The sequence below is a fragment of the Balaenoptera ricei genome, chromosome 9, assembly GCF_028023285.1.
Source record: "Balaenoptera ricei isolate mBalRic1 chromosome 9, mBalRic1.hap2, whole genome shotgun sequence".
NCBI lineage: Eukaryota > Metazoa > Chordata > Mammalia > Artiodactyla > Balaenopteridae > Balaenoptera > Balaenoptera ricei.
In genome coordinates this window covers 12,682,125-12,697,222 of record NC_082647.1, presented here as the reverse complement: position 1 = coordinate 12,697,222, position 15,098 = coordinate 12,682,125, and the positions used below count along the sequence as shown (strand labels likewise).

General features: G+C 41.4%; 1 protein-coding gene across 1 annotated transcript in view; it reads left to right on the top strand.

Annotated features, from left to right (window-relative positions):
• Nucleotides 1-15,098, top strand: part of LOC132371732 (maltase-glucoamylase-like) — a 123,181-nt gene that overhangs the window by 75,285 nt on the left and 32,798 nt on the right. The window contains exons 20-30 of the mRNA XM_059933195.1: nt 327-481; nt 2,526-2,610; nt 3,887-3,943; nt 4,478-4,602; nt 7,256-7,344; nt 7,992-8,041; nt 8,471-8,638; nt 10,166-10,318; nt 11,519-11,719; nt 13,512-13,666; nt 14,766-14,934. Coding sequence (XP_059789178.1) covers nt 327-481; nt 2,526-2,610; nt 3,887-3,943; nt 4,478-4,602; nt 7,256-7,344; nt 7,992-8,041; nt 8,471-8,638; nt 10,166-10,318; nt 11,519-11,719; nt 13,512-13,666; nt 14,766-14,934 — 1,407 coding nt within the window. The remainder of the gene's footprint in view (nt 1-326; nt 482-2,525; nt 2,611-3,886; nt 3,944-4,477; nt 4,603-7,255; nt 7,345-7,991; nt 8,042-8,470; nt 8,639-10,165; nt 10,319-11,518; nt 11,720-13,511; nt 13,667-14,765; nt 14,935-15,098) is intronic.

Genomic DNA, 15,098 nt, shown 5'->3' with positions numbered 1-15,098 from the left:
TCAAACCTCTATACACTTTATTTACATTGCTCATTTTGTAGTGAGAATCAAATGAGGAAATACTTGAAAGTTATTTAAATGGCAGTCTACTGAGAGCACCCACAGAATGAATGAGGGGGGATGCAGTGCAGGGTGAAGAATGGCCACCTAACTTGGTGGAATGACCTCCCTTTGCCCAACCCTACTGCTCAGAGGCAGAGTTTGCAAGGTAGGCCCCAGGTCTTGCAGGAACAGAACTCTTGGTTGTGATGAATGGGGTCTGATATCTCCAGAGGCTTTTCTTATTTGTAACCAGGTGTCAGTTGCAACCTCTTGTTTCTTCCCAGGCCCAGGATCCTGCCTCCTTTGGAGCTGACTCTCTGCTGTTGAATTCCTCCAGACACTACCTTACGATCCGCTATGCTCTATTGCCCTACCTCTACACCCTCTTCTACCGTGCTCACAGCCAGGGGGACACGGTAGCCAGGCCCCTTCTGCATGAGTAAGTTCACCTAGCCCAAAGGAATTTTGTTAATGTAACTGGGTGACATTGACTGTATCATCAAATATAAGAGTGAAGGGACTTCCCTGGTGGTCCAGCGGGTAAGACTCTGCGCTCCCAATGAAGGGGACCTGGGTTCAATCCCTGGTCGGGGAACTAGATCCTGCATGCATGCCGAAACTAAGAGTTCTCAACTAAGAGTCTGCATGCCGCAACGAAGATCCCGTGAGCTGCAACTAAGACCGGCAGCAGCCTAAATGAATAAACAAATATTTTTTAAAAAAATGAGTGAAAATTAAAACAATCCAAACAGTTACTCAGATATATTTTTTTAACTTGAATAACGAGTTGGTATTTGCAAGGCTATTGCTGCCTATGTACTATTTTAGGTATATTTAAGTATTATAGCCTGTTCCCTTTTGGGGAGAGAACTAGACTAAAAGTTGTGGAATTTGGGGTCTTTGTTCCACCAACTAACTCTATACCTGAGACAAATCATTTAAGTTCTTTCATCCTTAGTTTCTTTAGCCTTAATTTAAAGGATTTGATAGCTTGAACCTGATGGTCGCTTTTGTCATGCACCATGTTCAGGCTCTAGGTATGAGCCTGTCATTTACATACTAATAAGAATAGTACGGAGGATTTCCTGAATGCAGAATTTTTATTGTCAGCCAATGTGTCTCTAATTTGACTCTAAAAAAAGAACACTTAAGAGACTTTCCTTAAAGCTGGCCACTTAGTACGAACTGATGCCTCTATATTAGCCAGCAAATAGCTCTGTTGTTTCCAGGCGATCTTGTTTCGGGGCTGGAATCTCGGGGAAGCTGCTGTGTGGCACAGGGGAAATTTAATAAGCTTGGTGGAGATTTGTAGTAGGAGAGGGTGTGTCCTCGCTTCCTAGCTAATGCTGTGGGACCCTCTGGTGGCTGCAGAGTGAGTAGCTCTGCAGTGGGGTTTGCTTTCTCATGACTGGCCCTGGCAGAATAAGGAGCCAGAAGCCTTGTTTAGAAACCCAAGGATTGAAGATGGTGCTGGGAAGTGTACGGAAGTGGCTTGAGACGGAGGCTGTGATTTAGGCGGGAACCCTGCCCCAGTCCCTCATGCCTTTGGTAGCATTCCTCAGGGTTTGAACAGTGGGAACAGTAATGCTCTGTGTACATGATGCAAAAAAAAAAAAAAAAAAAAACAAGAAAAAAGCATGAAAATAGAGATATTAGGTTGAACTATGTTTGATGCTATGTAGATAAAAGCCTCAATCGGGACATGGAATTCAACCAGTTTTATTGGTTGGCTTTTAAGTGAATTCATTCTAACAGTTTTGAGCACAGATATTCTGAAAGCCAGTGCCTGGATATTGGAGGATATACTTGCTGGTCATCAGTGGGGACATCTTTGAGGTCTATATTGGTCATATCATAGAAAAAGAAAAAAGTAACCCAGGTCTCGCTTATTAAAAATTAACACAATAATTTTATGGTCTAGGAAAAAGGAGACTTTTTCTTGTCAAAATCAAAATACAGTTAATCCCCTTCTGTGTCTGACATTTTAGGCCCTCAGGCATATATTATTATAATATATATTATAATATATATTCATTATTGTGGGTAAGTTTTTACTATCTCCCAGAATTCTCTGTTAAAAGGTAGGTATCCTAAAAGAGAAAAGAGTAAAGTTTTTGTCTGCTTTTTTTGGGTGATCAGATCTAGTTCCTTTTGGATAGTCAGCTGAGGTTTTAAAATGTCTTGCTTGTTTTACTTATTTTTTTAAGGGGGATATGACAAATACAATTATAGCCTGGAAGCTGCCTAGCATAGAGATACTGAAATAGGAACTTCTGTCCAAATTGGGGAAAGAATAGGAGGGTGCAGGGGCTAGGGAAAGTGGATCTGCCTGCAGGAGTAGGGAGACGGGGATTGAATAGGTGTCACGGAATAATTTGGGGAATTTGCCCCAGACAGGGAGCCTGCAAGTTTTAGACAGGCTTGGGGGAGAGCTGCCAGAAAGCACTGGCCCAAATGTCATTGCACATTTCTCTGGTCTCTAGGTTCTACGAGGACAGCAACACTTGGGATGTGCACCAACAGTTTTTATGGGGGCCCGGCCTCCTCATCACGCCGGTTCTGGCTGAGGCAAGTGCTCCCACCGAGACACACTGGTGGTCTCTGCTCTTGCTCCTGCTAACTCCAGACTCCTCTCTTCTTGGAACCATTTGTCCTCTTTCTGTTCCAAACCCATTTCCAACATCTGTGGCTGGGGCAACCTTGAAAACTGTGTGTTGGAGTTTGGGAAAGATGGATATCTGATGGGTACACATTTTTGTCTCTAGAAGTCTTTTGTCCTTGACCAAGTTTCCAATCAGTATAGAAGCATCTACGGGTGACTCTGGGTTTAAGAATTGTCCTATGTGTTGTCAGATTCTCATAGCAGATCATGACTTGTTCCAGGATGCAGAGGCAGGAGGGAGCAGTGACCCAGCACTCACTCTAAGGTCAGGGTGATCTGGGTGTGTTTGTTGTCTCTGCCACTTGGTACCAGTGCCGTCTGGGGGAAATTATGTGCTGCTTCCTTAGCTGTAAGATGAGATAATAATAGTATGTATCACTGGAGACTGTTGGGAAGATTAAATGAGGTACGCAGTGTAAAGCTGGAATTTTTTTTTAATTATTCAAAATCCCACCCTCCAGCCCTGCCCTCTCTGCCAAGCCCAGCTTCACAGCACTGATGTCTCATGGCACTTCTCTTACGTCCTTTCCTCCAAGCAGAACTTGCCTCTCAGCCAGTGAAGGGAGTCCCAGATTTTCCTGGTTCTTGTTTCATCACTTCTATGCACTGTCGTGTCCTTCTTCCTGTTTTCCACCTGGCTGCAGTTGACTCTGCTAACTGGTCTGGTTTGTGTCTAGAGAGGCTGTATTAGTTTCCTATCGCTGCTGTAACAAATTACCACAAATGCAGTGGCTCATAGCAACAAAAATCTATTATCTTACATTTCTGGAGGTCAGAATTTTGAGCCCAAAATGGGTCTCACTGGGCTAAAATCACCATGTTGGTGGGGCCAGTTGCTTCTGGGGCTCTAAGGGAGAAATCCATTTCCTTGCCTCTTCCACCTTCTAGAGGCTGCCCGCCTTCCTTGTTCTGTCTCCCTGCCTCGCTGTCATCACATCTGCTTCTGTGACTCTAAAGCTGGAATTTTTACCACAACACCTATTTCAATATTATGATGATTATTCCTAATATGGTTCCATCTGGGATTTTTCTTTGAGTGGCAAGGTTATTGCCTCTGTTAGAAGAAAAGCACAAGTTGGTAGAGAAAAGAAAGGCCATTTATGCATTCTCAGTATGTGATTAAGAAGTTTTATCCCCTTCAGAGGCTGGGCCATAAAGGACAATAGTTTGTTTTAATTTCAGGGTGCAGAGAGAGTGACAGCATATGTGCCTGATGCCGTCTGGTATGACTATGAGACTGTAAGTAGCTCTGACTTTTCTTAAACTCTTCAAGCTGCATAGACAAGATACGTCTGGGTAGACAAACATCTATCCATGCACTGAGGAATGTTTCTGTCGTGTTTGCAGTGATTTCATAGCAGAGTCAATAAAGTGAGACTAAGTCACTCGACATCAGTCATGATGAAATCTGAAAAAGATACTTTCATATACTTTATTCAGCAGCAAGATAAAGACGGAAGGAGAATGTCTCATGGGCAAATAGTGGGGCCGATGGACAATTTGAGCCTGGTTATAAGTGAGATTCTTGTTCAGAAAACTATCAGTTTGTATAATGTATGTCAAATAGCCTCAGCGTGATATATGTTCCCCAAGCCCCCAGCTGATCGCAAAACCCGTTGTTCTTAAATTCTTTCCCTTTTCTTGCTTGATGCCTGACTAGATAGCAATTCAACTAGGTGGGAGAAGGAAAGAGCTGGAGATAACTCCACGTGTGGTTAAGAGGTAGCGGTGATGTGCTCATGCCAATGTGTTTGATTTGTCTACGTGCGTCAGGGGGGCCGAGTGAAATGGAGGAAGCAAAAAGTGGAGATGGAAATTCCTGGAGACAAAATTGGACTTCACCTTCGAGGGGGCTACATCTTCCCCACACAGCAGCCAGCCACAACCACTGTGGCCAGGTATAGCATGGCTGGGAGTTTCCTTTAAGGGGGAGGCTGACAAACCTAGTTGTTTCTGTTCCCATCTGTTGCCCATGGAGAAGATGCTGAAGCATTACGTGGAATGTGGGGAGGAAGGGCACGTGTGTGTGTGTGCGTGTGAGTGTGTGTGTGTGTGTGTGTGTGTGTGTGTGTGGTCATCAAACTCTGTTCCCTGGATTTCTGTGGGCCTCTTCTGGGGAAGCTGTGATTTAGAGCTGCATCCAAATGGATTTTGAAAGACCTTAATCCTGTCCTTCCTTAACGCCCCCGACTTTCCCCTCGAAACATACTGACTGCGAGGGTGGTGAACCTTCCTAGTTTTCCTAGGAATATGTCAGTTTTAGCCCTGAAAGTCTCATGTTTTGGGAAACATGTCAATTCCAGGCAAACGGGTCTGTTGATCACTCCACCTGCCTTGATCGGACCATCATTCTACCATGCTATGCACTCGACTCTTCATTCTCATTTCTAGGGGGTGGGGTCCACTTTCCACTCCCCTATAATCTCAGTTTCCTGTTTCTTTCTTCCCACTGAGCCATTTCTTTCTTGTGATGCAAAACGGGGTTCAAAAATTACTTCCTGTGCACTTCAAATCTCCTTCATGTCACTCATTTCTCCTTGATGATTCTTTGATGCTCAAATTATAGACTCCATCTGTACTAAAGAGGCACACATTCACATCTGTGTCTCTAAATGTATTAGCTTATTTGCTTTTAATAGATGGAGTTTTTTGGAGGTTAGAAATCTTTATCTTTTGAACCTTCCTTACTGCCATAATTTTTCAAATTTAAACTTTTGTGATACTGATGGAAAATATTTATATATCCAAATACCACCTGGTTTCTTTTTCTCTAACTATTCAACTTCATGCTGTTCTGCACACTGATACCAAAATTGTCTTTCCAAAGTGAAGATCTCAATTTGTTGCTTCCCAGGTTAAAGTCTAAATTCTATCATTAGTAGGTCGTTCAAGGCCAGTCATAATCTGGTTTCAAGTTAACCTGTGTCTCCTGACACACCTTACTACACACCTGTAGGACAGCCATGCCAAAGATCTTGTTATTCTCCAAACATACTCGTCTGTTTCTCTGCATGTGGCCTTCAGCACCTATTACCCTTTTCAGCATTCTATGCCTGATACATTCTTAATCATCTCCCAAATTACACTCTGATTTCATCTGCGAGAAATCTTCCCCAACAATTCCAGCTGAGGGTGTGCTGCCACTTCCAACTTTCTGGTCATTTTTTAATACTTTTTTTCCTTTAATATTGTTAAGTATTTCAGTCATAGTTATTCTATACTTTGTAACTGAAAATTCTATTATCTAAAATCCTTAGTGGAATCTAAATCTATTTTTAGTTGTTTTTGCCAACTTTCTTTCATGTTGGCTTGTTACCTCGTGTATTTAGTAATTTTTTGGTTTTTCAAATGTGGTGATCTCAAGGATCCAAATAGGTCTCATTCCCCCAGAGGTGATTAGCCTGCTCTTTGGTTGCAAGCCAGGACTGCTGTCAACTTGGGTTTCACATTAGCACCCTTCAAGGATCATGTGTTTAATTTATCTAAGGCCAAGTAGTATTTCACTGGGTGAGTCCTTAAGAGTATGCAGTGTCCTCCAGAATATCTAGGCCACCATACCACTCGAAGTGTCACTATGGACTCCTATAAGGATTTTAACTTTTGTGCCACTCTTTACTTTCTGTTTTGACTATTTGGTGAATATGTTTAATCTTTCTTAAAATATTTAAGGTCATCAATGTAGTTCTGGTCTATTTGTTTTTGTATCTCTTAGACTTCCTAGCAATGAAAGCTACTCAGTACATGCATGTTAAGTGAAAGCAGGTGATTTTGTTGACATTGGAACCTGGCTTGCACAGGGCACAGTGGAAGGCTGACCTATGAAAGAATATAATAGGGGGTGTGAGGGATGCAACAGGAGTAGGAAATCGGGAGGCGGTCTAGAGGAGGGGTGAAATAAGGAGAGATTTAAATGCAGTTGCTCCTTCTTTCTCCCTTTCTCTATGTGCATCTATTTCAGCATCTTTTGAGTAGTGTTTTCTGTTTTATATTCTGAGTTATAAAGCAGATAATTAGAATGTTTTCTTTTTCTCGAAATGAACTAATAATAAATAATCAAATTAGGAAAATTGCCAATATATAGATGGACCTTATTGTATTTTCTTGCTTTCTGAGTCAACATGGTTCTTAGGCAGGGAACAAATATATCCCCCTGACTGCAGTTAATACTTCTCCTGCATGTATCAGCTGTAAAATGGTTAGGCTGAACCAATTACTGTCTCGGATTTCTTTCTCTTCTGATAGTCTGTATTCAAAATAATAATAGCATCAGCAGGTTTTATTGCAGCTATTGCAGTGATTCTGGTGATTAAATTCTTGCCTCCTTCATAGATGTTTATTGCTAATGTTTGGAGTGGTGCTCTCGCCTGTGACATTACCCATTCTAGAAAGTGATGCCCCTGTTGATTTTGCCTTTGTGCCTGAAGAAAAGCAGAGCCGTCTGCTGCTAGTAACCTGTCCGATTTGAAATCTGATAGAATCCTTCACAGCTCATTTAGCAAAATTCTTTGAGTCCCAAGTCTTTGCCTCTCACACAAATCTTGTTTCTCACAGTCGAAGGAACCCTCTTGGTCTTATCATTGCCCTGGATGACAACAAAGAAGCAAAAGGCGAACTTTTCTGGGATGATGGGGAAACGAAAGGTGAGCACAATGTTGCCCAGTTACTCCTGCTGGTCATTCAGCGGTGGGAGAAATCTCTCCAGGCCCAGTAACATTAATCACTCGAGAGAAGAATTTTGATTTCAGTTGTGCTGTTCAGGAATAGTGGTAGTTGGACCACAGGTGGAAGGAAAACACATCTCTACCTCTTAGAATTCTCCCACTGGCCAGCTGCATATATAGGCTCTCATTTTATTATCAAAGGGCACCTGAAAGAAATGTTTTCTAGACTGTTTCTGCCATTCAGTGCACACATCCTCCCTCCAAATACTTATGAACAAACGTGGATGATGTGTAAAACCTACCTGTGCTAGTCAGGCAGTGAGAAGACACCTTTCTAGTGCACCCGAATCTAGCCATGCTTCTTAATCTGTCTCCAATGCATAAACGATTCTTGTGGCTCAAGCTTAGGAAATAGCTTCACTTGAGGCTTATGCCTTGGAAGCACTTGGAAGGGAACCTTTTCAAGGTTAAGGTAGGAAGGAAAAAGGGAAAACAGTGTCTTGGCCTTGGAAACTCTCTCTCTAATCTTGTCATTCTCAACATGTAGCTTCAAGGAGTGCCAGGATGAAATCTGTCCTTTTGTAGTGGGCAGACCAGAGTCTGACTTGTTTTAATCTCACTTTCAGATACTGTGGCCAATAAAGTTTACCTCTTTTGCGAGTTCTCCGTCACCCAAGTGAGTAGTATATTTTTATGAATCTTAAGTGTGGGCTTCTGTCTGACCATTAGCTCATATGTGTTTGTGTATGTGTGTAATTATATTTGTAGCTTCATTTATGACAATAGGTGACCACATTTCAGTTTATGACTTAACACCTAATAATTGAATCATTCATGTTAGTAAAAAGAGGCAATGATATGGATAAGTCAAAGCAGTCTTTTTAAATGAAGTTTTAAAAAATTTCTCTCTCTGTATGTATGTTTCTCTCTCTCTCCTTTTTCCACCCCCCTCAGGGGAAAAATAAGTTTGTACTTGAGCACACATTAGTAGAGACAGCTAAGAGCCATTCGGAGTGGTTTTGAGTATCCGGTCTAGGATGAAGAATTGGAGTGATTTGAGAATCTGTGTATTTAAGGCACATCTTTGTACTTAACTGTTTTGCAGAACCGCTTGGATGTGAAGATTTTGCAATCAACCTACACAGACCCCAATAATTTAGCATTTAAAGAGATTAAAATCCTTGGGACCCAGGAACCTACCAATGTTACAGTGAAACACAGTGGTGTCGAAATTCAAGTTTCTCCTAATGTCACTTATGATTCTAACCTCCAGGTAAAACCCCATTTTGTTGAGATAGTTTGTAAAGAATTCTTCATCGCTTATGATGTTCCTTCTTGCCAAGGTTGCGTGGGTTTCTGAAGGACCAGAGCACACTCTGAAGACTGGGGTGGGGAGTCAGAGGGTTAGGACAGAAAAAAATAAAGAGTGGGCCAGAGCTGGGATTAACAAAGGAGCTGCTGAGACATGGGAGGAGGTAAACTGGTCCTTTATCTTTATTCCCTTATCTGTCCCTCAGTCTTCTGTCCTCTGACTGGAACAGAAGAAGAGCAAAGTCAGGAGTGTCGGGAACAGGATTAGAGGAAAACTGGGTCTGAAAGCTGCTGATTGATTGATACTAGAAGGGTTGAGGTGGGAGGTGGGATTCCCATTAATTAAAATTTCGAGGTGCTTTTTTTTTTTTTTACTGTATTGGGCTATATAGATTCTCACTCCAACACATACATTTTTAGGAAATATTTTAAGTCAAAGAATTGGATAAGCTTAGCTAATGGCTACTCACTTGGTTAGGTGATAATAATAAAATAATTTTTCCTCACTTTTAATGAGGCCTGAAGTTCCTGGATAGGCTTTAATCAGCTCCTCTGAAATCTTAGTGTTATGAGGAATCCTTTCCCCCCAACACTCCTTGCTACAGGTGCTCCAAATGATCCGAGTTTGGGAGCTGCTGGGTCAGCGTGGTTTGTGAGGGACTGTCCAAATTTGGAGAAAATAAGGAAATTTAATCTTCTACTATAATGATATATTGGTTGCATTTGACATTTTGTCCTCACAACATACATTGAGGATGCATACATTATAAAGTTAGAAATAAAGTATTATATGGCTAGTTGTGTGTACAGCAAAGTGCAAGCCATTTGAAAGATGCACATATAAAAATAAACTAATTAAATGTTTGATAAATATATTAATAAATATACAACCAAAGGAACTCTTTTATTGTTTGAATTTAGGTGGTGGAGAAACACATGAAACTATTGGGAAGGGGACAGTCAACCCAACCCTACCTCTAGGAAATGTTAATGTATATTCTGCCCAATTTCATGTTCAAAGCTTAACGGAGTCATTGAGCAAAACTTTGGAGACATCAGGGCTAGAGCTGGACCTTGAAAGATGGTACATCTGGTAGAGATTTGTTCAGCTGCAAGTGACAGGAAACTCAGCAAAATGGTAGTTTAAACAAATTGGGATTTTTTTCCCTATGGGATTGGATGTTTAGGAAGTGGTCAGTTGCTGGCATTGGTTCAGTGGCTCAAGGTTGTCAGGGTTGAGGTCTTTTCTTCTCTTGTGTTTGGAAATTGTGGCTTAATTCCAGTCACTCTAGCCTTGTTAGAGAACAAATAAAAATAAACAAAGAAGAAGAAGCTGGAAGAAAAAGGGAAAGGTGAAGGTGAAGGGAAGGGAGGGGCAGGCCCTTAAATCAAGAAAGAAATACTTGGCCAGTGGACTTGCACTTAGCCACAGTGCAAGGATACACAGTGCAAGAGGATACATTTGCTTGATACTTTCCCATTCTTACAGGTGGCCCTTATCACAGAAATTGATCTTGTCCTGGGAGGAATATACACGGTGGAGTGGGATGTGAAGATAAGGGATGCAGAAAAAATAGACTGTTATCCTGATGAGAACGGTGCTTCTGCAGAAAACTGTACTGCCCGGGGCTGTGTCTGGGAGGTAACCATAGTGACGGTGTTAATGTACATTAAAATCCTCTACTCTTTTTTGTTTAAATTGAAGTATAGTGTATTTACAATGTTGTGTTAATTTCTGCTATGCAGAAAAGCGATTCAGTTATACATATATACAATCTTTTTTATATTCTTTTCCATTATGGTTTATCACAGGATATTGAATATAGTTCCCTGTGCTATAGAGTAGGACCTTGTTGTTTATCCATCTTCTATATAACAGCTTGCATCTGCTAGCCCCAGACTCCCAATCCATCCCTCCCCCACCCCCCTCCCCCTTGGCAACCGCAAGTCTGTTCTTTATGTCTGTGACTCTGTTTCTGTTTTGTAGATAGGTTCATTTGTGTCATAGTTTAGATTCCACATATAAGTGATATCATATGGTATTTGTCTTTCTCTGTCTGACTTCACTCAGTACGATAATCCCTGGGTGCATCGATGTTGCTGCAAATGGCATTATTTCAGTCTTTTTTATGGCTGTGTAGTATTCCATTGTATATATGTACCACATCTTTATCCATTCATCTGTTGATGGACATTTAGGCTGTTTCTATGTCCTGGCTATTGTGAATAGTGCAGCTATGTACATAGGGGTGCATGTACCTTTTTGAATTGTAGTTTTGTCTGGGTATATGCCCAGGAGTGGGATTGCTGGATCATATGTCAACTCTATTTTTAGTTTTTTGAGGAACCTCCATACTGTTTTCCACAGTGGCCGCACCAATTTACATTCCCACCAACAGTGTAGGAGGGTTCCCTTTTCTTCATACCCTCTCCAGCATTTGTTATTTGTAGACTTTTTAATGATGGCCATTCCTGTGAGGCCATTCCTCACAGTGTGAGGTGGTACCTCATTGTAATTTTGTAAAATCCTCTACACTTAATCTACAATTTCACAAGCATAGCACCAGTGCCTATATCACTACTTAAAATCCATAGAAAGGACAGACTTCCAAAGTAACCTGAGTTTTTATCTGGATATGAAGAATAGGTAGGGATGGGAGTGGGAATTTTTTTTACAAATATTTTACATGGAGACCAGGAATGAAAACTTACGTCACTACCAAAGAGTATATAAAAAAATGACTGGTTTTATCTTTATCTCCCTGCAAATTGCCTTTTCTAGACCCTTTATATTTGATAATCTTAGAACTCATGCTGAGCTGGATTTGGCTTTACTTTTCAGGTATCCGGTTCTCCTGGAGTCCCTTTTTGCTATTTTGTCAATGATCTATACTCTGTCAGTGATGTTCAGTGTGACTTACATGGGGCCACAGCTGTCCTCTCCTTAAAGTCTTCTCCGTATGCCTACTCTTTGCCCTCCGTACCCGTGAACTCCCTCCGTCTGAATGTGACCTACCATAAGGATAACATGCTGCAGTTTAAGGTATGTGTTTACAGTATACGTGTCAAGTACTTACTTGGCACGTTTCACTTCCATTACTATTTGCTAGTCAAGGTTACAGAACCCTGAAATCAGTCTGCTCTTCTAAGTTAGCCATGCTACAATATGCTAGATCATTATCCTAAGAGTAATTGGAGACCATTGATGGAACAGTGACACCTGTTCTAAATTGCCCTTTGAAACGATTACTGTGTCTACTGTAAGGAAAGTGGTTAGGAGGACAAGAGTGAAAAAGGAGAGACAAGTTAGGAGGCTACCAGTTAGGAAATCCAGATGAGGGACTGAGCTTAAACCAGGTACAGAAAGGAGATGGAGAAGTGGACATCTTCGAGAGAATGAGAAGTAGCATTATGGGATCTGGTGATTAATTACAAGTAGTCTATGAGGGAGAGAGAAGCATCAAGACGATTACCATGTTTCTAGCTTGTGTCTCTATATGGATGGTGGTGACATTAACTGTGATGGGAAAACTGAAAAGGTTTGAGCTTAGGCAAAATAAAATGATGAGTTCAGTTCTGAACACTGAATTTGGGGTACATGAAATACCTACAAGAGTGTACTGATCTCTTTCTCTCCCATGATTTAATTACACCTCAGGACAAGCGATGGGCTGTTTTTGATATCTTTTTCACTATTGAATTGTAAGTTTCTCAAGGACAGGAATTTGTCCCTTCATCTCTGTGCTCCTGAAATGTAACACAAAGCTTAGGAGATAGTAAGTTCTCAAAAGTTTATTGAGGGAGTAGATGAAAGACTCAGGCCAGTGTGGCATTGCTTGAAATGTTCTTGACAATCTGATATCAACCTGGACGATGAGCTCTTTCACATCTTCTAATGTCGGGATGATACTATTTTATCTTGCTATCCTCACTCTAACACTGGCATGTGGTAGGCACCTAATGGGTTTGAAATAAATGAACTTGATCAAGTTTCCAGGTTTAATTCTTTCCTATTCTACCTCCTGATTATATAGTAGCCTCTCAAAATATTTGCCTCTTTCTTTTAATTCTCTGTGCCTTTGCATTTATGTCTCTGCCAGGAAGCACTTGATTTTCATTCTGTGCTTGTTTAATGACTGAAAAGCTTTTTAAGACTCAGCCTTTTCCCTCATGAAACTGTCTCAGTCTTCCAGAAACATTGTTAGGCATTTCCTTTCCTATAACCTCACAATACTTCTGTATAGCTCTACATTAACACGTATCACTCAGGTAGTGTGGGCACCTCTCTTTCACTTTCCATTAGTATGTGGACTTCTTAAAAGCAATAACTGTGTCTTACTCAGTTCAGTAATCCTTGTGTCTAGTACAGTATCAGGTAAGAATATAGTAGGTACTCAGTGAATCAATTTAGACCCCATTTTTAACAAGGACATCTATGATTATTTTAATCAAGTAGAGTTCACGTTTTTTGGGGGGGATTTTTTTTTTCAGTTCAGAAATGTTTTCAGGTATTCACATACACTCACACACCCACACACCACACACAAAGTAATAAAGAATATATTCATAAATTCCAGACTGATTTCCCAAGGTAGAACCAATATCAAAGGAATGTGTTTCTGTAATACAGGCTTTAAAAATGAGATATGACGGACTCAGATCAAGGTGGTAAATGTGACATTGTTCTTTGATTTGTTAATTAAGTTTCCAGTATCATGAGCTTAAAGAAGACAAATGTAGCGTTCAGACTCTTTGTCAAAGACATCAAGTTTCTTCTAAGAGTATAGGTTTCAAGACAACTATACTTGCCTAAAATCTATTTCCTGTGGTCCTAGATTTATGATCCCAACAACAACCGGTATGAAGTTCCAGTCCCTCTCAACATACCCAGGGTTCCATCCAGCACCTCTGAGAGTCGACTCTATGATGTCCTCATTAAGAAGAATCCTTTTGGGATTGAAATTCGCCGGAAGAGTACAGGCACTGTAATGTAAATGGCTCTTAGTCTGACTTGGAATTGATGATTACCTGTATCATTGCCAGGTCCATTGTCCTTGGAGATATACTGCTCATAGCAACACACTGTCCATTTCCAGATTCATGAACAAGTGATTTCCTTCTGTTCTTATGAGAAATCTTTAGTGCCCTGGGAATAATTCCTGAGGCAGCTGCAGGTACCTAGGGATTCATTCAACAAATGTTTATGAGGTGCCTTCTCCATAGTACGTGGTTATAGAAGATGAGCTCTCTCTTTTTATGACAGAAAATACTACGGAAATAACAAAAATAATTTAAGTTAAAATATGTAGAGGTTTAGATAGTGACAACCGCTATGCAGGAAAAAGAACAGGGTAATTGATAATTATGGGGAGGTTACTGCTTTTGATACTGTGGTCAGAGGCGGTCTCTCCAAGGAGGTGACATTTGAAGTAGGACCTGGATGAGCAGATGCAGCCTCCCCCATGGAGATGGGGGAGGAGTGAGAGCACTTCAAGCAAATTGCGTAGTCAGTGCACAGACCAAGAAACAGGAGCAAACTTGCCTTATTAAGGGGAAAAAAGTCCAATGTGGTGGCAGTAGTATCGTAAGTAAGGAGGTGAGTGGGGGGAGATGAGGCTGGGGTCCAGGTGGCTTGAGATCAGGAATGGCCTTGAAGACGTCACAAGATGTTTCAATGAGAATCACTGAAGAATTGCAAACAGGGCTTGACATGATGTGAGATGCTTAAAAAATAATCATTCTGGATGCTGTGTAGAAAATGGACTATAGTGGGGCAAGGGTGGAAACTAGGCCTGCTGTGAAGTGGTGGCAGCTGAGATGGTGAGACAGATTGGATTTGGCATTCTGGAGGGACCACTAGAAGGAGGTAGTGATAGAGGAAAACAGAAGAAAGAACTGGCTCCTGGGCTTGGATAGCAAGGGAGTCTATGATTATTTTAATCGTATAGACTTTATGTTTTGTGTGGGAGGTCAACAGGGGGTTCTGGGTGGGAGGAGGAAATCAAGAGTTCAATTTCCCTGAGAAGTCAGTTGCTTGAAGCTATTAGAACAGCCCGTTTCTTTTGCACACATACCCTTTTGTGTTGCAGTTGGGACTCTCAGCTCCTTGGCTTCACCTTCAACGACATGTTCATCCGCATCTCCACGCGCCTCCCCTCCCAGTACCTCTATGGCTTTGGGGAAACTGAGCACACAGCCTTTCGAAGAGACTTGAACTGGAACACGTGGGGAATGTTTTCCCGAGACCAACCCCCGGGGGTAAGGGCAGAGCATTTGGGATCTGTGTCTTTGCCTCTGTCCACCCACACTGTGTATGCTTCATGTTTCATCTTTCCAACACTCAACTTGGATGGTCACATTCTGCTTTTAGGCAAGTGGGCCAATTCTTGGGTTTCTTTGTGTCTTATGTGTTTATTTCACAG